This window comes from Coffea arabica, chromosome 2c, assembly GCF_036785885.1.
Source record: "Coffea arabica cultivar ET-39 chromosome 2c, Coffea Arabica ET-39 HiFi, whole genome shotgun sequence".
In the NCBI taxonomy this organism is placed as follows: domain Eukaryota; kingdom Viridiplantae; phylum Streptophyta; class Magnoliopsida; order Gentianales; family Rubiaceae; genus Coffea; species Coffea arabica.
Window position 1 is genome coordinate 7,110,519 of NC_092312.1, and position 24,868 is coordinate 7,135,386.

The window sequence follows — 24,868 nt, forward strand, 5'->3', positions numbered from 1 at the left end:
CGAGTGTGTCCAGAATCCAGAGGGAGAACCAATTGCTACACAGTGAACTTGGCTGCTATACCGTCCAAATGCACGGCGTCTACTGTTACAATTTTTGACTAATAATTAGTGTGTCGATTACATTTAATATCTTATCTTTTCTACTCTTTAACTTACAATGACAACCCCCCCTGCATTTTGTTACGTATACGTAAGTGCTCGAATTGGAAAATTGCAACTACGGCAAATCTTAACTAAATCAGATGAAATTAGACAAGAAAAATTTCCTTTTTTTTTTAAATAATAATATCATTGAGAGTGCAAGTATGACAAGGTACGTAGTTAAGTAAAGTATAGCTTTCAAAAAGTTAATAAGCTGTCGTTGCGATTTAAGCATTACGAAAAATGCCAAATCTGTCCTGACATCAGCTTGCTTGTATTAACAGTGAGTTAGCTCATTTGTCATTATGATGTAAACCATATTTATTAAAACCAACCTGGTCATCAACTCGAAAAAAAAAAGGACCGGGTCGACGGATTAATTGTTCAATTTGACGGGTCGCACTATATAAAAAAAAAATAATACAATTAAATAAACATATAAATTATAATATAAACACAGAAATTCTTAAATGTTAACAAGTCATAATCTATTTATATTTCATAGTTCATACGGACAAGTCATACCCATATGTGTTATTTAGTTCATGAATTCATGTTGATATTATACATAAACATAAATGATAAATCTAAGTGTCAAAAAAATGAAAGAAATCATAATTCTCAAATTCCTTTTAAATTTTTCTCATTTATTTAATTGTCAAAAAAGGCGATAATGCCATGCTGGTGTGGTTGATCAAATTAAAAAAAAATTCAAAAACCCATCGAGTGTATAAAAAATCGTTGGGTTTAGCAAGTCATAGGTTCAACCATACGAGTCAAACGGCTCAAAACGAATCATTTGTAACTCCGATCCAATTGCTAAATCAGCTGGATTCCCTAGCCAGTCTATCGATTTAATTGGTTCAACCACCGAATCAGGTCGAGTTTAATGGCTACGATTTAAACCAATAATCATTTCACACTATCCATCTTTCCGTGAATTTAACAATTCCATTTCATGCGTTCATATGTCAACCTAAATTTGCAATAATTATTATTATTGCTAGCTCTCTCAACAGTTCTTGATTTCAAGACACGTGTAATTGAAATAATTAAGAGGAAAATATCAAAATAATTGTATATCACATATGTTCTAGGGTCGATGTCACATGGTCAATATTTAATACTACTCCTGTTTCTAGCAAATAGAGTAGCATCTGTTTTTTCTTATTGTGTGTTGTGTGTGTTTACATAAACTGATAATAGTTAGTTTGCTACTTTATGATATTATCCTTTTCGTTTCGCTTTTAATTTGCTGTAATTGAGTCTTTGACTCTCAGGTGCAAATCATCACCAAGTACAAATCTACCGTGAAAAAGCATGATTTCCAATTGGAGTTGGAGAGTCGTAAAACTAACAAATCACTACAACGGAACGCAAATGCTGCTACCTGTAAAAGGCTGCAGAAGAAAAGGTCTAAAACCGGTCAGGAAATCTAATCGACCGCGTTCCAGTTTTTAATTATTTATTCCTTCAACTAAAATATGGAAATTGGTAGGCGCCAGGCGGTCCCAGCATCACCCAAGTTCCCGCATATTAGCCACTTGCGTCCTATCAGGTGGGGCCACCCATAAGCCCGCCTACGCCCAACGGTGGTCCGCCAGCCCCAACCCAGGCCCCTCCAAGCCAACGCGCCAACAATCTCCATGCGCTTTTTCTGGCCAAAGGAAGCGCATGGAGATAAATTACGCCTCCACCAGCTCCCAAAACCTCTCATTCTTGCTGCAGCGGATTGTTCTCCTCCTCCTCCTTCTTCTTCCAGCTCGATGGCCACCACTCGGCCTGTTAAGATTATTCCCTTGCAACATCCATCGGACACGGCGTCGTATTCCTCCTCTTCTTCTTATACGAAACAGTCTGCGGTCAGCTCGGTTGTGGAGAAATGGAAGACGAAGGTGAAGCGGATGACGTGGACGGAGTGGATCGAGACGTTCCTTCCTTGTTACCGTTGGATTCGAACCTACAAATGGCGCGAATATTTGCAAATCGATCTCATGGCTGGCCTCACCGTCGGCATCATGCTCGTTCCTCAGGTATTAATATCATGCCTGCTTATCGTGACATCGCTGTGGATTCTTCTTTTAAGAATTTTGCAACTGTAGGTTCTAAAAAGGCATACGAGTACAGTTCGGTGCAAGCATTTCTTTTGATATGATTTTAGTTTTCTGTTTAATAAGTTGCTGAAGACTATAGCTTCGACAACTCTCGTAGGAGTTTCAGTTAACAAGTTACTTTTAAAAGTGTGGATTCGGTCAAACTGTCTCAAATGGTAAGATACGCGGGTGACTACCTCCTCTGGTTGCTTAAAGCATTGAGCATTAATGTTGCTTATCGCGTGCTCTTTTTTGTTCCATCATTTAGCACGATGGTTAAATGCATAATGTTGTTGGTGGCTGTATTTTATGATGCATCTACTGTCAATTACATGGATTGGCTTTTTTCTCTGACGAATTCTGTTCTTTGACCAGTCAATGTCTTATGCAAAGCTTGCCGGGCTTCAGCCGATATATGGACTTTGTAAGTGTATATTTTCTTTCTCGATTATATTCTGGAAATTGCTCTAGTTTAAGGACAATTAATAGCTGAGTATTGATAGACAATAGATCAGGCAAAATGGGGAGTCAAAAGAATGGTAATCGAAAAAAGAAACAGTTTCAAGTCTCATTTTTAATCCTAACAGTTTTCTGTGCCAAAGAATCTGATCCAAGTTGATTAACTCCTTGCTCAAAATAACATCTATAATTTCTTCTTAACTACTTGCATAATCGAATATGAAGAAGCTCTGATCGAATCTGAAGCTCAATCTGAAAAAGTAGATTGAATGTGGAAACAGGCAAGAGCACGAGCTGAATTTTCATCAAACCTTTATTCAATTTTAAGATTGTAGTCTTTAATGGATTTGATGGAGTGTAAAGAAACCAATATCCAGACCTAGTAATTTACTGTGCTTAGTATTGACTCCATTAATCAACCTTCAAAAGTCTCAAAAGTGGCAGAATATGGATATGATTACTTTTATAAGTTGGTTTTGCTTTGATTTTTTGTTAATCGATAATAGTGGGAAGGAAGATCCCCCTTTGAAATAAATTGCAATGACATGTGGCAGTATTACCACAACAGGCATGTTATTTGCAGCATACTATTTACCTGAGTAGTTTGGTTTTATTTTTTTTGACTGATTACTATCTTATACATTTCTTATACTTTTCCATGATAACCACAATTCACTTTCCTTTTCGGCTCCCATGCCAGACACTGGTTTCGTGCCTATATTTGTATATGCTATATTCGGATCGTCGCGCCAGCTTGCTATTGGCCCAGTTGCATTAGTTTCCCTTCTGGTTTCAAATGTCTTGGGTCGCATAGTGGACTCCTCAGAGGAGTTATACACAGAGCTTGCCATATTGCTGGCACTAATGGTTGGTATATTGGAATGCATAATGGGTCTCTTAAGGTACTTATCATTTGTTTGCTTCTCATGTGAATAACTAAACTGTTCCATAATTTAATTTTTATGCATTACTTGTCTCAATGTACTTTTCTACTTTTCCAAATTGCAATAGTGTTTGGATAGCTAAATTTTTCCACATAATATTTGACTTGCATCATAAACACATTTTCCAGCCACCCCCCCTTTTGGATTCCTCACATGCATCACATCACAAAAAATGCTACAGTAATTATTCCAAATAATACTCTATCAAAGCACTAATGTATCACATGCACTTTGCATGGGAAGGATGTTCAAAACTTTGTAGAAACTGATAATTTTGTTGCAACAGGTATCTCATTTTAAATTGACCAAGATACGAATAGTTATGTACTTGTAGAACAAGCCTCATACTTATCATCAACATGAAGTGCACAATATTAATGCTGATTGTCAAAGGATTTAAGTTTGCTACCACTTTATTACTTTTAGATGTTAAGGCAGCTATTACTCTGAATTTTGCTATTTGTTTTTGGTGCATGATAGTAGAAAATAAGCTGGCTGCTGACTTAACAAGTAGCTTATGGTACTTTATTTCTCCTTGTTCCTAGAAAGAGTTTTGGCCTAGAGGTCATTTTATTTTTCTCTCCACGCCACTGAAGATTGTGCTGTTTTTTTGCTATTCACGTGATTTCTGTCTGGTTGGCATTCGTGAAGTGTCTTACACTGGTGATTTTTTTTCCTCTCTAGACTTGGATGGCTAATTCGTTTCATCAGTCACTCTGTGATTTCTGGTTTTACAACTGCTTCGGCCTTTGTTATTGCCCTGTCTCAAGTGAAATACTTTTTGGGATACGACATAGAACGTAGTAGCAAAATTATTCCGCTGGTTAAGAGTATAATTGCAGGAGCAGATAAGGTATGCCTTGTGTTTGAAATAAGTCTTCTCAACACTTTTGGTCTGTTTTCTAGCAGTTAATATAAGTTGATCAATACTCTGGGTTGTCCACGAAACACAACTTAGCTGGTAGGAACATTAGCCAGGTGACCTTGAGGTCCCTGGTTCGACTCTCAAGCCCTCCCCTTTCCCCCTTCCTCCTTTTAAGATTTGGAGTCTCCCCCTGGACACCCAAAAAAAAACCCCCTTCCCGGAACTGTAATTAAATGAGGAATACAGTTCGAAGGAGTGGGAAAGATTTTATTTCAGAATATAGAGATGAAGAAGATGAACAATGTAGACTTGAATGAATTTACAATTTCACAGATATATCCCTTCTTTCCCCCAATTCCTCGCTTTAAAGCTAGGACGATTTTGCTAAGTTGTGGTTACAACTGACAAACTTAACAAGGTAATTGATGAGCCAATCCCAGCACGCCATTAGTCAAGAGAGTAACTACCATACTGATTTGACAATTTAGCTATTTATTATATCATAAAGCTATAACCAAAGAATTACAATATGCATCACTATGTGTGGAATTGTCATCTCACGTGTTTATTTATTTTAAACTATGTAAGGCTGTGCAAATTTTGTCAATGGCTAGTGTCTGCTATATGCTGTCATTGATAGTTCCACAGCTGATACTAATGTGGTGATGAAAAAGTGTTCTTTTCCAGATTATATGTCTTTTTCAGTGAATAATATATAGGGAGTAGGATTTTTAAGCATTCACGAGCTTGTTAGATGCATACCTCAAAATTGATTTGCGTTACTTATAAGAAGGTTGAAGATTAAAGCTTTCAGATTAAAATGCAAAGAATACTGTTGAAATTTTTATTTTTATTTTTTATTTTTTTTTTATTTCTCAAAATCCGCGACAAGCGACGGGGTGTATTAAAGAGGTGTAGATAATTTGAGATTGAGGATTTTGAAACATGGATAACATGAATTACGTCTTGCTTCAGTTCCTGATAACTTTTATGTTTCTACTAGGTTAGGATTTGGTTTCTTCTTTTCTAATATATGTGTTTAGCTATTTATTCCTGTTTTTAGAGCCATTGATCTTCCATTTTTGTAGTTTTTGTGGCCACCATTTGTGATGGGCTCAGTCATGCTTGCAATTTTGCTGATCATGAAGGCAATGGTAGGTGCTGACTTGCGTTTTTTCGGCGAATATGCTTTACTTTAACTGCGTGACCATAAGAGTATAAATATTTTGCTGACTTTGGCTGCAGGGGAAAAGAAAGCACTTGAGATTTCTGCGAGCTGCTGGTCCTCTCACCGCTGTAGTTCTTGGTACAACCTTTGTGAAAATCTATCACCCATCTTCAATTTCATTGGTGAGAATCACATTAAAGAGCTTAAACTTGGGAGCTGAATTTGAATCTCTAAAGTACAGCAGAAAAAAGTTAGAGTGTAAAGTTTGTTGTGTGAAATGTAATCATCTGACTTTATATCTCAGTGTTTTTTAATTCTTGCAGAAAACAGAATTTAGGGTATAGTTATTTGGCAATGGTCTGCTCAACCCTGGAAATATGCAGGAAACTTTAAGTTGCTATTGCACATTGATGTTTTTCCAGATAGGCCTGGGTATTGTTGAATAGGTGGCACTTTGATTGGACAAAATGCCCTTCTGTGGTCATCTTCCTGGTTGTTATCAAGTAATACCATGGTTATTGTCAAAATGTGGAGTTAAAAAAGATGACTTTTCATATGGTGTAATTGCAAAATCTGGATGTCATCTGTGCTTTTTCTAGTTTTGCCAATGAATTCATGTTTCTATATGAACCATACTGCTCATAGTATATGTGGAGAAGCTACACCATTCCAGGTTTCTGTTCACTCATCTTTTGTGGGGTTAGGGGTGGGGGGAATTATTTGCCTGTCATCCATTAACAACTAATATAATTGCATCTTGTTATGTGGATTTTTTTATTATCCCTTTTTCCTTCTGTCACTGTAAATAGACTTCTACATTAGCCAAGGCAAAAACTCCTAAATTCGCTTGAATATATTGAGAATGAAAAGGCTTTGATTCGTAGTTGAGCATTCACTTCAGCAATGCATGATAAAGAGGTAAGTTGCATTTCATATGTCTAATAGGATTTCAGCATATAAACTTCTGTGAGCGTCAAACATTTGTTGACATTACAAAAGGTGTTGCTTTACTCGAGACTTTTTTTTTTAATTTCTTTTGATAACTCGAGGAAAAGTGATGTCATGAGTTTTCACTGGGATAAACTTGTTCAATGCTGTTTCCTGTTCCAAGATTTTGGGGTAAAAGGATAGTTGTCCTCAAGTGAGAAAAATTAGTTTGGACAATGAAAGTTTTACTACAAAATAAACCAGACGCTGTATGATGTCAGTTAGGCAACCACTGCCAGAATTCCAGATGTCACAAAAGCGATTGTATCTCTTACCAATGTCACATCAAAGGCACTTTCAGAGGAAAATTTTGAAAATTTCTCTGCCTTCTTTGTCTACTTATGGCCTCAGCTGATATATGTGTTTTACATGTTGATCAAATACTATTGCACGCCATTTCACTTCAGAGAATTTGATGTTGATCAAAGTGTAACATCATTATGAACATTGAGTGATTACTCTTTCAGGTTGGTGAGATACCTCAAGGGCTGCCAAAGTTCTCCATTCCCAAGGAATTTGGGCATGTTACATCACTAATTCCTACTGCCATTCTAATTACTGGTGTTGCTATTTTGGTAAGAAAACAGTCTCAGCATTTATGTTGAAAGACTTTGCAAGTTATGTTTTGTTGTGAGCGGTCAACTTAACACTTTTCAATTAAATATCTAGGAATCTGTGGGGATAGCCAAAGCTCTTGCGGCGAAGAATGGGTATGAATTAGATTCAAATCAAGAGGTATGTCTTGCAAAAGCTTGCGGGATAAAGAATTACAGAGTATAGATTGAATTTGCCTGCGTCTCATTTGTAACAATTCTGACATCAGTCTCATTCCACAATCAGTTTTTTATGGTTAACAAATAGCACAGGACAAATTAGATTCAAATCAAGGGGTATGTCTTGCAAAAGCTTGCAGGATAAAGAATTACAGAGTATAGATTGAATTTGCCTGCGTCTCATTTGTAACAATTCTGACATCAGTCTCATTCCACAATCAGTTGTTTATGGTTAACAAATAGCACAGCCTCTCATTCAAATCAATTGTTTATTGTTTATGGTTGACATCAGGGGTACTTTGCCTACTAATCTCATTGGCTTGATATTGTTATTATGTTTATGTATTTTGAATAAATCTTCTTTTGAGTGTACAAAATAAAGTTCTTTCAAGACATGCCTAATGCCTTTTGTTGTTAATTGTGATTGTGAATATTTTGAAAGTCTTTTGGCCAAATGTTAATTTGAGGAAATGATCAATTTAACGGCTGGTGAATGTGCCACGTAAACTTTCAGCAGACATGGGTTTTTCTTCATCTTCTTTTCGCATTTTCATTCTTTTTCCTGCCGATTGGGTTAAACATAAAGCTGGCTGTGGAAAGAAATTTTGTGATTTACCCCTTTGGAGTTATTCTTATGCAATGTTCAGTTACTGCAGTATAGGTAGCAAATAGCACAAACTCTTACTATCAACAAACCTGTTTTTGTCTTTTGACAGTTGTTTGGACTCGGTGTGGCCAATATTGTTGGTTCATTCTTCTCTATATACCCAACAACAGGTGCATTTTCTCACATCTTGCAAGCCAAAAACTTCTGTGGCATTTTCTATGCTTGTTATCAATGACTAGGAACTTGTCTGCAGCATTCAGCATTATGATCCTCGTTTCCTACCCGCATGCTTCTGAGAAGTTCTAAATTGTCTTACAGGTTCATTTTCTAGATCTGCTGTAAATCATGAAAGTGGAGCAAAAACTGGCTTATCTGGCATAGTGATGGGTATAATAATGGGATGTGCTCTTCTATTCATGACTCCACTATTCGAATACATACCCCAGGTCTTTCTACTTACTGATGCATTAATGACTTCAATGTAAGTGCAGATGAATGTGTATAAGCTTTTAGTGCCAGTCTTCTGTAAAGAAAATAAGACCAGAAATTAATTGTTTCATCTTCTGGAGTTTAAGGTTTAGCCTCTAGTTCACAATATCCTAACATTGTTGTATACCGTTGAGTGGCCTTTCTTCAACTGAACATATAATAGTTGATAAATACAAGAATTTGGATTACTTATTTGAATTTAGTAAAAATTCTGTAATCTTATTAATGAATCTCTTGAATATATCTTTGAGATGCTTCTGTCTCTCACTGTGGGCTACTCCATATACTTTTCTCTGATTTTGCAGTGCGTGCTGGCTGCTATTGTCATTTCTGCTGTGATAGGGCTGGTGCGTCTACCATCCTTTCAGATTTTATGTGGTGCATGTTGACTTAGGTTACACTTTTGCATAGTACTGAAGTACCTTTTACATTTCTTCAATGTGCTTCAGCATTTGTTTCTCTTTTCTTGCTTGCTTTGTCTAAGAGTAATATGTTAGGACCATTCTAAATTGCTACTTGTACAACTTTTAAGTATTTTCTTCATGGTAATTCTTCCCTCCATAAAGTCCTTGTGGAAGGTTGCTTTGCACACTGTAATATTAGACACCCATGAATTTGTCACATTGAAGATGTGTTCGAGCTATTTGATAGGTAATTGAAGTCGAGTTCGAGTATGAACAAGTGATGCTTGTAGGCTAGACAAGCCTTATCAACTATCAAGTACTGTACATATATCAACTAATATATTAATATTAATATTTTTATTTATTTATTAGTTTGAAATGTCAATTATATCCCTTGTTTTAGATTATATAAAATATTAATTTGTATTACGTAAGCTGGACTGAGCTGGATTAAACTCGATTGAGCTCAAGTAAGGTAAACTGAAGTCGAGCTTGAGCTCAGGTACTTTAACTTGAGTTGAGCTCAAGTTGTGCACTACTCGACTGGACGTGACTCAACTCGATCGGTCAATTTTATGGTCAGACTTAGGCACAATGTTTACCAGTCCGTGCTTGTGTTAACAGCTTAAGAGTACGTATCTACTATGTGCATTGGGCTATTAGGGTATTCAAACTTAGGTTTTAACTCTTTAAATTAGTCAGTCTATATGAAATCAAGCTTTGAATTCTACTGCCGAGTTCTTATGGGTCAAGAATTTTCTTCAAACAACGAGTTTGGGCTTAACTTCTTTATTTCCTTTATGCTTATTATATTGGTTTTTCACTAACTAATGCGTTCCTACTCCTATATGATCATTGAAGGACAAGTTGTTAGGTTAAAAGGAGAGATTTGCTGCTAATGTAGACACAAATCATGTTTTTGGTTCTGGAAACTGTTTCTGGCAGTCACTGGTAGTGAGTTATTTGCTTGATTTTGATCTCAGTGTGATTTAAGTCTGTAAAAGTTTGTTGGCTATAGAATAGTAAAAGTTAGATAATTGGTATTTCCTTGTTCCTATGTCTATCAACTAGTTATTCCCATTGAGTTGGAGTTATTCTGTGTTTTCAGTTTTTGAGTTTGCCTTTTGAGAGAGTTTTAGCCTATATATAGTTGGGCTATAACATCTTATGCTCCAAAATCGAAGATATTTGATTCCTAGTTATATGTTCAAAGTACAGCAAACTTTGGGATACTATTACAGCATATAATCTCTGTTATTACTCCCATCTTTTATGTTGGGGTTCCTCATAAACTGCTGTTTGTTGACTTAGGGATTTACTTATGCTAGAAAAGATTCTGTTGTTCAGGTTATGGAGTTCTAATTCAATGCACCTATCCCTAACAAGGAAAATTGTTTCTATAATTTGCCCAAGACTGCTTTCCTGATTTTCTGCATACACGAATGAAAGTGCATGTTATTGCATTTTCCTTGTTCAGAATACAGCATTGTCGATGATTTAATGATTCACATTTCAGGTGGATTATGACGAGGCTGTTTTCTTGTGGCGTGTAGATAAGAAGGATTTTCTCCTCTGGATGATTACCTGCATAACTACCTTGTTCCTTGGCATTGAGATTGGTGTCCTTGTGGGTGTAAGTTGAATATCAGAAAATCATCATTTTGTCTACTTAAATTTGTGGACTTCGAGTTGGGATTTCAGATATCAAGATCGTTGTGATGGAATTGGTTTTTTAGATGTGTCAAATGCAAATGCCTATTTAAGCTATTGGTGCATATATCTGCAGGTTGGTGCTTCACTGGCTTTTGTCATTCATGAATCAGCAAATCCACATGTTGGTGAGTCATCTTACTTTATCAGTCCATCATGTGTGTATTTTGGTGCAACGAATATACTGATGTCATGACGATCCACTTATTGTGGTTCTACCAAATTTCACAGTGGGGCTTAAGAGCCCTTGCCTCCTTTAAAGGTGGTCATGTCAACAATGTTCTTCTTTTTTATGACACTCGAATATCCTATTTTTCATGTTTTATTCGGCTCACTGTGATATTTGTCATCCAAAAAAGAAAAAAGAAAAAAAAAGAGTACTGATTCTCATAACTCATTCTAAATATCATGTTCTCTCCTGACAAAAGTAATGGTGTTCCTTCACCTGTCAGTTCATTCCTTTCAAGTAGTGGCATTAGAGCTTTGAACACATTCTCCTGTTATTTAGGGTGTTTGATGACTATTCAGTGGCAGATAAATTAAATCATTGATGTTCAAACGAAGAATTTCATAAGAAACTAAACTTTGGTGTATTTTTAGTCTTCAATTTGTATCATTGTTAATACTTAATTGTGCTACATTGAGGCATTATTGATCAACACTTTTCCACAGCTGTTTTGGGTCGTCTTCCTGGAACCACCGTCTATAGAAACATTGAACAGTATCCAGAAGCATATACATACAATGGGATAGTCATTGTTCGTGTTGATTCTCCTATTTATTTTGCAAATATAAGTTACATAAAAGACAGGTGATTTTTTTTTTTCCTGTAGTTATATTAACTGCATCTTTCAGTTTTTGTTTACAAATTGGGGATGAAATACTGAAGTCCCTGGTTTTCCCACTCAGGCTTCGTGAGTATGAATATGAGATTGATGTTTCTACCAGCCGTGGACCTGAAGTTGAAAGAATTTATTTTGTGATCATTGAGATGGCACGTAAGATTCTATTATTGGGACCTTTATTTCTATGACAGACCCAATTCGTCAAGAGTTACTCCTTTCCGTACTTTTTAGCTGTCGCTCAAGCTATGTTTTGAAGTCTTACCTTGCCATAATTTGATGATGAAAATGGTTAAGAAGCTTGCAAGAGTTTTACTTTTCCCCTGGGTGTTCTTTTGACGTTCTTCTGTCTCTCTGTCAGCCGTTACGTATATAGACTCCAGTGCAGTCCAAGCTTTGAAAGACTTGTATCAAGAATACAACTCAAGGAATATTCAGGTTGACAATCTCTTTAGCTGGAGAATTCAAAGTTTAAATTTCATCATAAAATTGTTTGGGACATTATAATTGTCTATAACAACTCAGCTGTTATGCAGATTGCCATCTCCAATCCAAACCGGGACGTTTTGCTGACTCTCACAAGATCTGGTCTTGTTGATCTGATTGGCAAAGAGTGGTATTTTGTTAGAGTCCATGATGCGGTTCAAGTTTGCCTTCAGCATGTGCAGAATCTGAATGAAGCTCATAAGAAATCATCAGAATCCTTGGTGGACGACAGACCAAGCTTTCTGAGAAGTCCAATGAAACAGAGGGCAGGAGAGTTCTCTAGCACTGATCTGGAGACGGGTCATAAAAGTACACTTGGTTCCAAAGATTCAGACTCTCAATTGGAACCACTTTTATTCAGGAAGTGATGAAGATCCTAGGCTCTGCCAACTAGGCCAACCTTATGCGGGCCAACCTAGGACATGGACCTTCTACATAACCATTTGCCCAGTCCAACATCTTTTATGGGAGCAGTCTGTTTCTGTGCCCTTCATTTTTCCTTTTTTGCCGGGGATAGGATAGTAGGGGAATTGAAGTCTGCGGGTTCTGTAGCTAATTGTTGTATGTATGTAAATATCCATTCATTCCCAGCATGTCTGGCTTGATTGATTTATTGTAAGTAGGTTTTTAGTTGTAAAATACACTTTACAGAGTATTCAAAGCGGAAATCCAATCCATTCCATTGTCATTTCAGTCAGTCTTGTTTTGTATCATTACAGCATGTGCATCCTATGCTTGAACAGCTGAACCCCGAAATTTCCAGGTTAGGATCTGCTTGACCATCCATTCTTTGTCGATGGATGGACAGACAGAAATGGTGGCCGTAGTACTTTAGTGAACTGCAACAAGTTAATTGGGCGTGCTAGTGTGATTTTTTGCTCAGTTAATGCTGGTTAGCTGAGTTTTAAACATGTTGGGAAACTGAAGCCAGACAAGTAAATTGGACCGAGGATTCAACCTGGACAGCTCTCAATTCTTAAAAAAGTTCAAATTGCAAAAGAGACTGGAAAATGGTGCAAGCGCAGCGGGAAAGGAATACGTGTGCTGATTATTTATCATCTTCCCAAATTCGTCTCGGGTCTAGCTTTCGGGATCCCACCTACAATGCTCTTAGAAGGCGGGTAGGCAAAGAGGTAGATGGGGGATACGGGGGCCGATGGAGTTTTATTATAAAAAAAAAAAAAATAGAGAGAGAGAGAGGACTAACTGTATCACTGATTTCACTTGTTCCGGTTTGTATTTGGTTGTATAATTGCTAATTTGTTGACCCAACCTGTCGCCCAACGATTTCTGCCATATTAGATAGTCTGGCGGGGTTATTATCTTTGCATACGTCTCGTTATTAGTCCCACATCGGAGGATGACAGAAATCTTACTGACCTTGGCAGCTTCAAAAGCAGAACAACTTCCAACGTAGAAACTTGCCTTAAACTAATGAGTAAGGAAAACAATGCAAACGGTGAGAGCCGTTTGCAGCGCTTATGACCAATCGTGTGGCGCAAGAATTTATGGAGGGGTTATAGGCTGGCCAAGCGTTGACGCTGCTTACTTTCGCAGAACTCGCTTGAGCGGGCCTCCCAACCACCCGCCAATTCTCAGTCAAAAACCTTTTCCTAACAGCGATTTCTAAAATTTAAGAAACGTATTCCTCAGGCAGTAGTCATGGTCGAGCCTTGTTAAGCTACAATTTTTACTCTGGTTGGCCCGCTGTATATTTTTGCAAATTCATAAAGTGATATGCAACGAGATGAGAATTGAAGAAGAGAGAAGTTGCCGGAAATTAGGAGAGGCATGAGCAATTGTCTATTAAAAGCTTGTAATTGAAGTTTGATCAAGGGTTGACTTACAAAGTCTAAACATCAAACACCACTATAATTGAGTGAGTTGCTTACTATTTGAGATAACCAAAAAAATTATTAAAGGTATAAACATTAAAAGTTTTGGATTGAAAGTTGAACCAAATCGTATAATACTTGAATCAAACTTAACTCATCTGAACTTCTTTTTCAACTAATAATGAAACATGAATTGCATTTTGTGTTTGGTAAAATTAGGCTTGAATTTAATTCGATTAACTTAACATTAGAAATTTACATGTAAAATATTCAATTTATTTGAGCTCAAATCGAGGTCTAAAATCATATTTTAATTTAGTTAGATATATTAACAAGTCAAACTCAAATACAAGTTCAATTTGAGTAACCTCGGTGCTAGGGGTGGGCACGGGTCGGGTACCCGCCCCTAACATGATTTGGCTGACCCGACTCTAATATATCGGATCAGCCATTTTGCGACCCTAACCCGCTCCTAATATTTTCGGGTACCCGAATAGCGGGTACCCGAAAAAAAGGGGCGGGTCATAGGGTACCCGCCCCTAAAAAAAACTATTTTTCAATAAAAAAAATTTATTTTCTACTTAATATCAACATGTTTTTCAATAAAAAAAACATGCTTTTCCAATTAATATTGGTAGAGATATTGTAATTAAAGTCCATACATCACCATTTTCACACATTTCATCCAATAATCAAATCGATCTCATAAATTTAGTACATATTAGAATATCTAATGGACAAAAAAAAATATAAAATATACAAAATTAGGATTAAAATGAGAAGAGTAGATCATATAGGATTAGAATATGAGGCTGCGAGCCACTTCACTTGCACTTAGGATTAAAAATTACAAAATTATAAAATGATCCCTACTTTTTTAATATTTATAAAATATACCTTGCGGGTCGGGTACCCGCGGGTTTTTATTTTTCTGATCCGTATCCGTACCCGATTTTTCGGGTACCCGACCCTCATCTGCCCCGCTAAGAAAAATCGGATCGGGTATCCTATTTTTCGGATCGAATCGGATCGGGTTCATCGGGTTTTCGGATCGACGGGTTTTTTTGCCCACCCCTACTCGGTGCACCCCTATATAAGCCTCTTCTAGGTTCTAGATTTATGTAAGATAATTTGAGCAAATTAACCCGGCATGATTAAGTTTACCGAATCCTTTGAATTCATTCGAAAAAAAAAAGGCACTGAATCCTCTTTTTTTGCCATAAAATTACGGCGGTTGCTGTTATTTTACAAAACTACAAGGTCCGGTCCTGTGCAATGAAAATTACCTTTCTTACTACCTATATTTACTGCCATTTGCCTCCTCCTCCTCACTACAACAGTATTTGCGAGAACACCCATTTACCTTCCCGTCGGGGTCGTTTTGTCGGTTGTTCTGGCCTTTGGGGGATGTCTTGTCCTGATTCGATACATTTTGGCCTAAGAATCTGACTCTCTCACTTGCAGATCACAACCTCTTAAGCTCCTTTTGTCTTTACTCCGAGGCACTGCTACTACTACTCCGTAACCCCCCCCCCCCTCTCCCATTTTTCTCAGGCTAGGAGCCGAAATGGAGAATAAGGAAAAAAAAATGGTGAATAACTCATCGGATCCAGAATCGGGTAAAATTTCTAAAACTTCTCAATGAAATTTTGAAATTGCTGACTTATGCTTAATAATTACTCCACATGGTTCCCTTTTTAGCCTTGAAATGTTTCAATTCAATTTCTGGATTATGCTGGAGTGATATATTGTTATAGTTACCAGTGACTTTAAGATGGTGCAATTTGACGTGTAGGGGGGCGAATTTGTCGTGTTGCCCCAAAAACTAGTCCCACTACTAATTGCAAAATAAAAAAGAGCATACGGACTCCCAATTTGACATAGAAAGGTACTATTTCTGCTTCTGCAACTCTAGAAATTTTTTTACTACTAGAATAACCTGTGACATTTGTTGTAGCACCGGAGACGCAGTCTTTGCTGCAATTTTATTTTACACTGCTGTATCGGATGCAGCATGCTTATTTGGAATATCTACTAAAATGCGTAATAAGGCAATTATGCTGGATGCTTAGGATTTATTAATACCGCATGAAATTGGAGAACTGATAAAACTGGAAACTTATAAGAAAGTGAGCAAATGATATTATTTATAAAGGAACATATAGTTAGCAAAATCTAGTTCCGACATAGATTTCTGATCACTTTTTAACCTGAAATCACTATGTAACCCGTATGCAGTCAATTTTTCACTTACAAAAAGTTTAGATCTCACTTTTTTAATAGCAAAAACAAATAAGAATTGAGTCAGATCTCACTTTTTTAATGGCAAAAATGAATATGGTTTGGGTTGCATCTTACTTTTTAGGGGCAAAAATAAATATGGATTGAGTCATTTGTTTAACTACAATAAGAACTAACCTTTTTATCGCAAAAAAAAAAAAAGACTGTGCGAGTCACATGATGGATTTAGGGTAAAAAGTAGTCAAAAAATTAGGTTGGGACTCAGTTTTGCTAACTTGAATTTGTAAAGGACATAAAGTTAACATTTTATAAGTGAAGGACAAAAAATTCATTTGGCAAAATGTGATGGATGTTTTGAATGATTTTCCCTACTTATAATTTCGATTTCCTCAAAATTCATATTCCAAAGGTAATGAACAAAACTTTGGCTTCTAAAATTGGGAAAGTTGTGGGCTTCACCATGATTATTTGTTGGCTCATCTATTCCTACTTTCATCCGGAATGAAAATTACTAAGAAATGATCTTAGTGGTTATGCATCCTTCTATGATTGTTGAGAATATTTGTTAGTGCTACACGCTTTTTTTTTCAGCTACTTTTATTTTTCTTGTAATTCATTAGATTTTCATGCTGTTGGTGAACCATAAATTCTCTTTAAAATGGATGATGATTATTACAAATTATTGTTTTCTCCAAATTAGGTCTCACTGAGCTTTTTGGCCAAAGAAAGATGATCCTTTTCTATTATGCTAGTTGATGTGTATTTTGCGGTTTAATTGATTATTAACCACTAAGCTTGTGGTCGGCACTTGAATGGGTGTTTACTCGAGTGTTTCCCTTCTTAATTTGTATTTTTGAGCTTAAAAAGTGATCAATGATAAGGACCTTTTGTGTCTTCGTTTTCTCAGGTTGAGATTCTTAGGAATGACTTATTACCCTTTCAAAGCATTAATTGGTCCAAAGGGATTGTGTAATGTTTCTTTTTGATTCTCTGAGTGTCATATTGCTGCTGCTAGACAGTGGTTGGCTATCGATTCTCTAAGCTCGCCCTCCACTTGGCCTTGACAGGGTAACTTTCGCTTGATAGTTTTGACAGATAGCTTGGATAGGAAATCAAGGATTATAAGTTTAGGCTTCCTTCTTCATTCCAAACCAATCAGCAGCTGACATGTAGTGAAGCTGAATCCATACTTTTATGCACATACAGCCATAAGAGTTGGTGACCTGGCTAAAAAACTTGGGATGTAGGATCATATCATTTTCTGCTTCTAGGTGAGGCGTACATGTTTCCAATTTAGCTTTGATGTTTGTGCACCTTCAAAGCCTTATCGCTGGTATGCTGCAGAGAGCAATATGAAGGCAGCTAGAGATCATGTGAGAACCGCAGATAACATGTTACCAATATCCTCTTATCAAGTCCATCGAATACGATTGTCAATAATTATGTAGAAAGTCCAAAACTACAACACCTCCTCCTTACTTATTAAAAGGAAGGAGAAGAACCAAAAAACAAGTGAAGATTTGAAATCGCTTCTAGTCTCAATTATTTGACATGACTTGTGATAGTTGGATTGAGATATCACAAGGATTTATGAAATTCGTCTTATTTCTATGACCCATAGTCCTGGCTAGTTGGTACTGCTTAGCAAAAGGAATTGTTTGATTTAATTATTCTCATCATTAAGGTTCAAAAAGGAGAGAAAAAGCAATCCTTTCGGTGGTGTTCGTTTGCATGGAAGAGTTTAAGAAAGTGAAGGAAGTTTGTCATTTGTCCTTTGTATAATGTTTGTTTAGCAGGAAAGCAACTAAATATTTTTACACTTAGCCACACTTTAGTTTGTGTCCTGCAAAATTTGCAGGATTTTGAAGGGAAAAATTTTAGTTACACACAGTATTCTCAATAACTACCACTAGCTGCCTATTTTACCTCAAAAATTTTCTTGTCATAGAAAGATGCATGAAAAAGTGATTTTCTCTTTATTTTACTTCACTTGATTTCTCACATAGCTTTCCTTCTAATCAAGAAGACTGGAAGGTGATTCCTTTATTCAAAATTTTTAGGGAATTATAGACATGTATCTATAGATCATAGCCTTGTCTGAAAATTGTTAAACACTAGATTTTAATACAGGCATGAGAAATTAGCTATTATTTTAGGGTTGTCAGGGTAACATGATTGACAAAGAGTGCAGGAAATAATGCAACCCATTTACAGCCCAGAATAAGTGTGGTAAAGGGCCTTCTGCGCTAGAAGAACTGCTGTGGTTTTGTAGTTTGCTTTTTAGCAAGTGATCAAGAGCTGAAAGATGCATGAAAGACATCAAGGTTTGGGCCTCACTTTGGGTGAATAGAGGGGAGTCAGCCAAAGTTGCATGTGTCAGATCCTAGAAATGGCAATATTATCCCCCCCACAAGCTGGTCTTTCTAGAGAGGAGACTGAGAGGGATTGAAAACATGATGTAAAGCAAGACAAGACGTTGAGTTGATTGTGAGTTAGAAAGATGAATTGGCTCAGTCCGATGCAAGAAGCCGAAAGAAACAGTGTCTAAACTGGCATTTTGCGAGTCTTTCGGTTATTTTGGTGCTGATAACTAATCCCAACTTACAAGATGCACAACCTTGCAGTAGAGCAGAATATTCAGGGAAGTCGATTCAAAAGACATATATGCCCTTCTATATTTTTAGGGTGGCCAAATGTTTGAACCGTTGGCCACGTGGTTGTTGAAGATTGGTCCATGATGGCCGAGCGGATAATTTGTTAGTCTAGTAGGATGCCATGTGGTTTTGGTGGATTGTCAAATTCAGAGCATTCCTAAATGGGGGGGTCCCCTTCATCACGTGGAAGGGGGCTGCGTAATTGCAAAATCCCACAAGACAAAGAAATGGTCGTTTACAAAATCCTGTAATCCCCTCTCCACCAATTATTATCCATCTCCCACGTGGGACTTTGGCCCAACCTCACCATTAATTCTTTTCCCTTCGCTATATAATCTAATTCTTATTGCACTGCCATAACTCATGATCATCTAACATCATATATGCTTCACCCGATCTCTCTCTCTCTCTCTCTCTCTTCATCTATTTCATATTGAGTTTAATTAAATTCTCTTCTGAATCTTGTTTATGTGAATCACATCATATCTTAACATTATGGGGGACTCTTCTGCTTCGTACATACATATGGTAATTAAAGCAGATATACCTTGACAGATTATATCAGTGGTTTCGTGCTACATACATGTTTTTTCATGAAAGATTTTTGTTGTAACAGTGTTCTGGCTTTGAAGTCATACATGTTTCTACATATGGTATTGGTTGTCTTGCCTACCAAGTAATACATGATTGTAAGCTGGTGGTTCTTTTGCTTTGAATAATGACCTAAATGGATGATCTGATTTAGGTGCAGCACCTAATAGAGGAGTGCCTTATCTTCAACATGAGCAAAGAAGAGTGCATGGAGGCCCTCTCCAAGCATGCGAACATCACACCAGTCATCACTGCTACTGGTTAGTTTATTTGTTTCAACTCGTTGCTGTGTTTGGACTTTCTATCTGCACTTGATAGCTAATGATACAAGTTGCATGCATGCACAGTTGTGCAGTTGCATCATGCATGACTCTGAAAACTGCCTCTCCTTTTACTGACACGATAAAGTCACGAGGAAGAAGAAAGAAAGTTAGCAATTAAGTTCAATATCTTTCAAGGGAAAATTTGAGATTAAGATAATAGACATCTTGCTTATTGAAGCAACGATCCTTAGGAGTGTGAGAAATTACAGTATTATGAACCTAGCGATCACTACTGAAGACAGCAGGAATGGTTTCTGTTGTTGAAAAATTTCCATAAAATCATGATGTGGAAGAAATTTTAGAGATGATTTGCCATATCTTCCGTAACGTAACGTGGAATTTTGATATGCATCTGAAGCACTTTTGATCTACTGCAGTGTGGAATGAACTAGAGAAAGAGAACAAAGAATTCTTTGAGGCCTATTCTCGATCTCGGAAGAAGGAAGATCGAATGTCAGAGACAGAAACAAATGCAATGATTCAAAAGATAGTATCTGATCATGATCACAATGATGATGATGATGATGATGATGAGGAAAATCCCAAGGATCCAGAAGATTAACACACGCCATAGAAATCAAACTTATGATTTACTGGTTGGGATGCCGTTTCTTATAATTCGTATACCTTAACCTCCTCACTTCACATATGAATTCTTCACATCCAGCCAAACTCATATAGACTATTTTAAAAGGGCCCCTACATCATTGAAAATTGAAACTACGGACTTAGTACCCTGTGGTCCCTTTCCACATAATCAATGAAATCTTGAGGATTTCCTATCAAGACGTGCCACATCCCCCAGATAGGAAAGGTTTCCTTGTGCAATCTTTGCTATTTCCTGATCATATGATCGTCGAGTAATGACAAACATATGGATGCCTCATGATTATTATTATTATTATTATTATTATGTGTGTTTTGTGAATATTCTAGAGAGTGACATATTATTGGAGGATGGAAATGCAAGAAGGGTACCTGGATTATTCTTTCTTTGATTTGTTACTATCGTCTATCATTCTATATAAATAAATTTGTCGTATAAATTTGTTTCTTTGCTGTCATTTATGGCTATTGAAGGTTGCATCATGTGACATGCATGTGTTTGTAACTCAGTAGGACTGAATCAGTAAATGTAGCATAGATTAAACTGGGACTACCTGTTTCTTTCCTTTCGAGGTCGCGATCATGATCCTTGCTGCACCTGTTTTAATTTACATTCCCGACTTGGTGTTCTTTTTTCTTTCTTTTTTTCCCCAAACACTTTGCATCAAAATTTGCCTTGAAATTTCTGGTGCGTGCGGACGCCCTGTGGCTAATTGCAATCCCAAGTTCCTTCAGATGCTAGTTTTCACGAATCCCAATTGCACGAATGGATAGAATTGTCAATTACAGTTTTTAGTCGTTAATATATTCAACCACATAAAACATAGATTAAAGGCAGCAATAAGTAGCTTTAACACTTCTTGGATGATATATGATCGCAGGGATTGCCAATTGCACAAATGTTGGATATGTTGTGATTTCAAAATCTTGCCTGCAAACTAACCAAAGTGAAAAAAAGAACGGAATTTGCACTAAATTGGCATTCTTGTGTTTGGGAAAAGGTTTAGTACTCATTTCATTGGTTGTGTTTTCTGTTTCATGCGACGACTGAGATTAGAGAGGATGCATACTGCATGGGCATTTAACAAAATGTTTAAGAAGGATGAATTGGATATGCTCTATTTGGATTTCTACACCTTGAACTCGGGAAGGTCAGCTTAGTGACTTCATATATTATCCCTATGGTTAGCAACTTTACATTCAACTGTATTTTGCCCGCTCAGACCAAAAAAAACTTGTTCGCTTTGAGCTCCTGAAAAATTGTTGGTATCAATTGACGCCATCTCAAGTCTCTTTCTTTTTAGACCTTCAACTGTTTACGAAGGTTAATTCATTAACTCCTGCTGCTCTTTAACAAACAAAATACTTTCTTTTGTGGTGGCTATAGTAAAAAAAATTTACGATCATTATATATATTCTTGAGAAAGTCGTAAAAGAACCTGACGTCTGGAAGTACTTTTTGCCCTTTTATGGATGGCAAGTTAGTGATACAGCTTTGAGAGTTTACCTTATGAAAGGAGTACTATTGACGAAGGGCAAAATGATATTCATTTTTTTTTCTATTGGGATTCAAGAGAGAATCCAAACTTTACAAGGGATAGAGATACAAAAATATGTGGTCTTGATTGAGAAACTGTAGGTGACAATGAGCTTTTCTTCTAGAGTTAAAAAAAAAAAAAAGGTTTAAAGAAGGAGCACTAGCCCTTGAAATTATTGTTGTAAGGCCCAAAAGAAAGGCTATTTGTTGTTGTTGTTGTTGTTCTTCTTCTTCTTTTCTGCATGGATTTTACTGTTCTTTTTAGGCCTTAATTAACTCTATGGAAGCCTTAACTCTATGGATTGGAAAACATAATTAAAAGCTGCACAGAACCATATATTGTTCCTCATGAAAACTCAATGGTGGATATGATCAACCAGCTTCAACTTACTCCCTCCCTAGTTGAGAATCAATCAACTTTTGCACAATTTCTTTCGCTGCCAAACAATGTTGGAATGGTTCCTTAGATGTGGGGTGAACTTCAGAGGCCATGTTAATGTATGGCATCCTTGAACTTCTCCTGTGAAATAAGAGCAAATAGAAGAGGTTAAAACTTTGAAGAATCGCAAGGATTTCTTCGTACAGAGATTCGAACACTGCTAAGGATTGCCAACTAAACATGACAGTGACACCACTAATCAACTTTTTGTCACCTTATCAATCGTGACAATGGACTTCTCACACGAGTATTATTGGGACAACTCTCTCTTTCAACTTTTAGGGTTTCTTCTTCTTCTTCTTCTTCTTCTTTGTTGTTTGTGTTCTTGACAATTGCACACTTCTAAATGAAAATGGGGGTTTTTGCATATCGTTTGCTGCTGGCTTGCAGGGATGTCTGTCTGGAGAAGGAAGACTATATAGAGGCGGTACTGTGAAGAAATGAGGCAAAAAATTTTCAAAGGTTCTACAAAATAGAAGCATGAAACGGTGAAAAAAAAAAGTGCACAGAACTACTATTAATCGATTCATAATCTTGCTATTGATTTGGAGAACCTCGAGTTAGTTTTGCATTTTTTCAGATGAAAAAAAAATGCTCTTTTGGTGAACCCTAGTATTTCGCTGCTAAACAATTCTTTTTTTTTTTTTGAACGGTGCCTGATAAACAATTCAAGGCTATATCCAGAAAATTGCATACTTTCCATTTAAAAAAAAAAATAAAAGAAAGGTTGTGCATGAGATTATTGTTGAGTGGAGAATTAAGTGGGAAGCGCACTTGGCCAGTTGTTTATGACAAAGGTCTAATAAAATCAACATGACAAAGGCCACTCAATTATCCAATCATTCTATAATATTTTTGTCTATTTAATCTGTCCAGCTTGTTTGATTATTTTAACGAGTTTAAAATTTTGTTTAAATTTGACTTATTTTGTTGAAGTTTAGTTTGACTAATCGGTGTGGAACGAGTTTTTATCAAGTCGAACTCGATTCAAATGTCAACTAATTTGGTTCATCTTTCAGCCCTACTTTCTATTCAGCCTTCTTATAATTCGAAAAATCTTCATATTGAAGTTTTGTTGAGAATTTAGATCCCACTTGGTCATTTATTTAAGAACTAATATTTCACTTCAAAAAAAAAAAATCTTTCGCCATAGAAAAGCACACAATATTAGGTCTGTAAACCAAAACAAAGCATAAGAAAATTTCAACTTCTGGTTAAGCCGTTAGAACTTAGAAGAGAATGTGCAAGGTCGTTTTATGTCACGGGTCAGAACTTGGAACAAATCATTGTCAAAAGTCACTACTGCTTGCAGCATATTTAACCTAATTTAAAGAGTGACAAGAAGCTACGCCTCTTCTTCGGGGGCGTAGCAGAAAGCAACTCGAGAAAAGACGTAAAGAATAATCCAATTTAGTTGTACAAAAAGTTGGAAGGAAATATCCATCCAAACAGGAGGAGTGTAGGGTTGTAATCATCCCGAGTTACTCGTGAACTTGATTCAAGCTCGGATTCATCGAGTTCGAGTCGAGTTTCAGTAAATCAATAAGTCGAGCAAATCGAATTCGAGTATCTAGATGCAATGCTCCAAGACTCGTCCTTTTAATTTTAATTATCAAATTTTTAATTTAGATTTTTTAATATATTATTATTATTATTATAAAATTATCGTTATGTCCAAAAGAGTGGTTGAATTTACGACATGTTTCGAATCGTATGAAAATTTTTAAAGGGCAATAATATCTTTTTGCTCAAAAATTATCAAGAAAATGAAATATTTTGACTCGAACTCTATAAGGCTCGCATTGACTCGAGCCAATACGAGTCGAGCTCGAGTTCTATGAGCAATGCATCAAGCTCGAACTCAAGTTTCAATAACACTACTCGCTTGAGTTCGAACATCCTTCTTGCATGCCAAATTGAGCTCGAGTATCAACTCGACTTGATTACATCTCTGGAAAAGTCTAGTGATATATTATATTATCTGAAACTTTTTAAAAATGTAGGATAAACTCGCAATCTGCAGCCCATCTTCCTCCCCGAGAATTTTTTATCTGCAGAATGGGAGATCCATTTTCCTCCCCCCGGGAATTTTTTTTATCTGCAGCGTGTGAGATTTAAACTCTCAATCTACAGCCATTTTTCTCTAGATTTTTTGATCTGCAGAGCGAAAGATTTAATTCACAATCTACGGCCCATTTTTTAACCTGCAGTTTGTACCGTGTCAGTAAAACCATTTTCTGTTTTTTCTCACATAAAGCTTTCTAAATTTATTTTCCTTCTTTTGAGTAAAAAAGAAGCATTTACCTAAATAAACACCGCAGAAGGTAAAACCAACACTCGTTTCAACTTCATGTGTACTCGGGCATGAGCCGCTTCTCTTTATTAAAAAGAAATAGTAATAATAAATAAAGACTCCTCTGACAACCGTGGGATGGAAAATATGGCTGTGGATTTTGCGTTCCTCGTCCCATAACGAAAGTCTTGATTCTCCCCTCCCGTCTTCTTTCATTGTCACACACCCCCCCTTACATTAAAAAGAGAAAATGACCCCAAAACATTACGATGACCATACACATGCATATGTGCAGAGGACATCAAATTGTCGGCAAATTTGTAAAAGGACAGGTACAAATATGCTCCTGTTTCTGCATCTTCTCCACGTTTCTGGTATTAG

At 36.6% G+C, this 24,868-nt stretch overlaps 2 protein-coding genes and 1 non-coding gene across 4 annotated transcripts; all 3 read left to right on the forward strand.

Annotated features, from left to right (window-relative positions):
* The first annotated feature begins 1,706 nt into the window (after positions 1-1,706).
* Positions 1,707-12,665, forward strand: LOC113725528 (sulfate transporter 4.1, chloroplastic). Its single transcript, XM_027248746.2, is given in 18 exon segments — positions 1,707-1,857; positions 1,860-2,174; positions 2,610-2,658; positions 3,394-3,595; positions 4,322-4,490; positions 5,591-5,656; positions 5,748-5,852; positions 7,125-7,232; positions 7,327-7,392; positions 8,147-8,207; positions 8,356-8,483; positions 8,832-8,873; positions 10,447-10,563; positions 10,717-10,768; positions 11,313-11,451; positions 11,550-11,638; positions 11,844-11,920; positions 12,019-12,665. Coding segments are annotated over 18 exon segments (2,145 nt in total). The 5' UTR covers positions 1,707-1,815; the 3' UTR covers positions 12,337-12,665.
* Positions 12,666-13,389: 724 nt separating this feature from the next.
* LOC113728357 (U12 minor spliceosomal RNA) lies at positions 13,390-13,547 on the forward strand. The gene has a single exon (XR_003458080.2). It is a non-coding gene; the product is annotated as a U12 minor spliceosomal RNA (small nuclear RNA).
* A 1,588-nt stretch (positions 13,548-15,135) lies between these two features.
* On the forward strand, positions 15,136-20,605 carry LOC113725529 (uncharacterized). 2 transcript variants are annotated; one of them, XM_027248748.2, is made up of 5 exons: positions 15,136-15,422; positions 15,599-15,691; positions 16,952-19,226; positions 19,450-19,549; positions 19,990-20,605. In XM_027248748.2, the coding sequence occupies exons 3-5, from the start codon at positions 19,194-19,196 to the stop codon at positions 20,172-20,174; spliced, it is 318 nt and encodes a 105-aa protein (XP_027104549.1). In that variant the 5' UTR covers positions 15,136-15,422; positions 15,599-15,691; positions 16,952-19,193; the 3' UTR covers positions 20,175-20,605. The 2 variants fall into 2 exon arrangements, with proteins under 2 accessions (XP_027104549.1, XP_027104548.1); XM_027248747.2 differs by lacking the exons at positions 15,136-15,422; positions 15,599-15,691 and having other exon boundaries at positions 18,031-19,226; positions 19,444-19,549.
* The last annotated feature ends 4,263 nt before the right edge of the window (positions 20,606-24,868 follow it).

Bases quoted from the DNA above. Each gene is read 5' to 3' on its own strand.
- LOC113725529 (XM_027248747.2), top strand. From the start codon at position 19,194: ATGGGGGACTCTTCTGCTTCGTACATACATATG. The intron at 19,227-19,443 runs GTAATTAAAGCA...GATCTGATTTAG, and splicing joins CTGCTTCGTACATACATATG to GTGCAGCACCTAATAGAGGA. The intron at 19,550-19,989 runs GTTAGTTTATTT...GATCTACTGCAG, and splicing joins ACCAGTCATCACTGCTACTG to TGTGGAATGAACTAGAGAAA.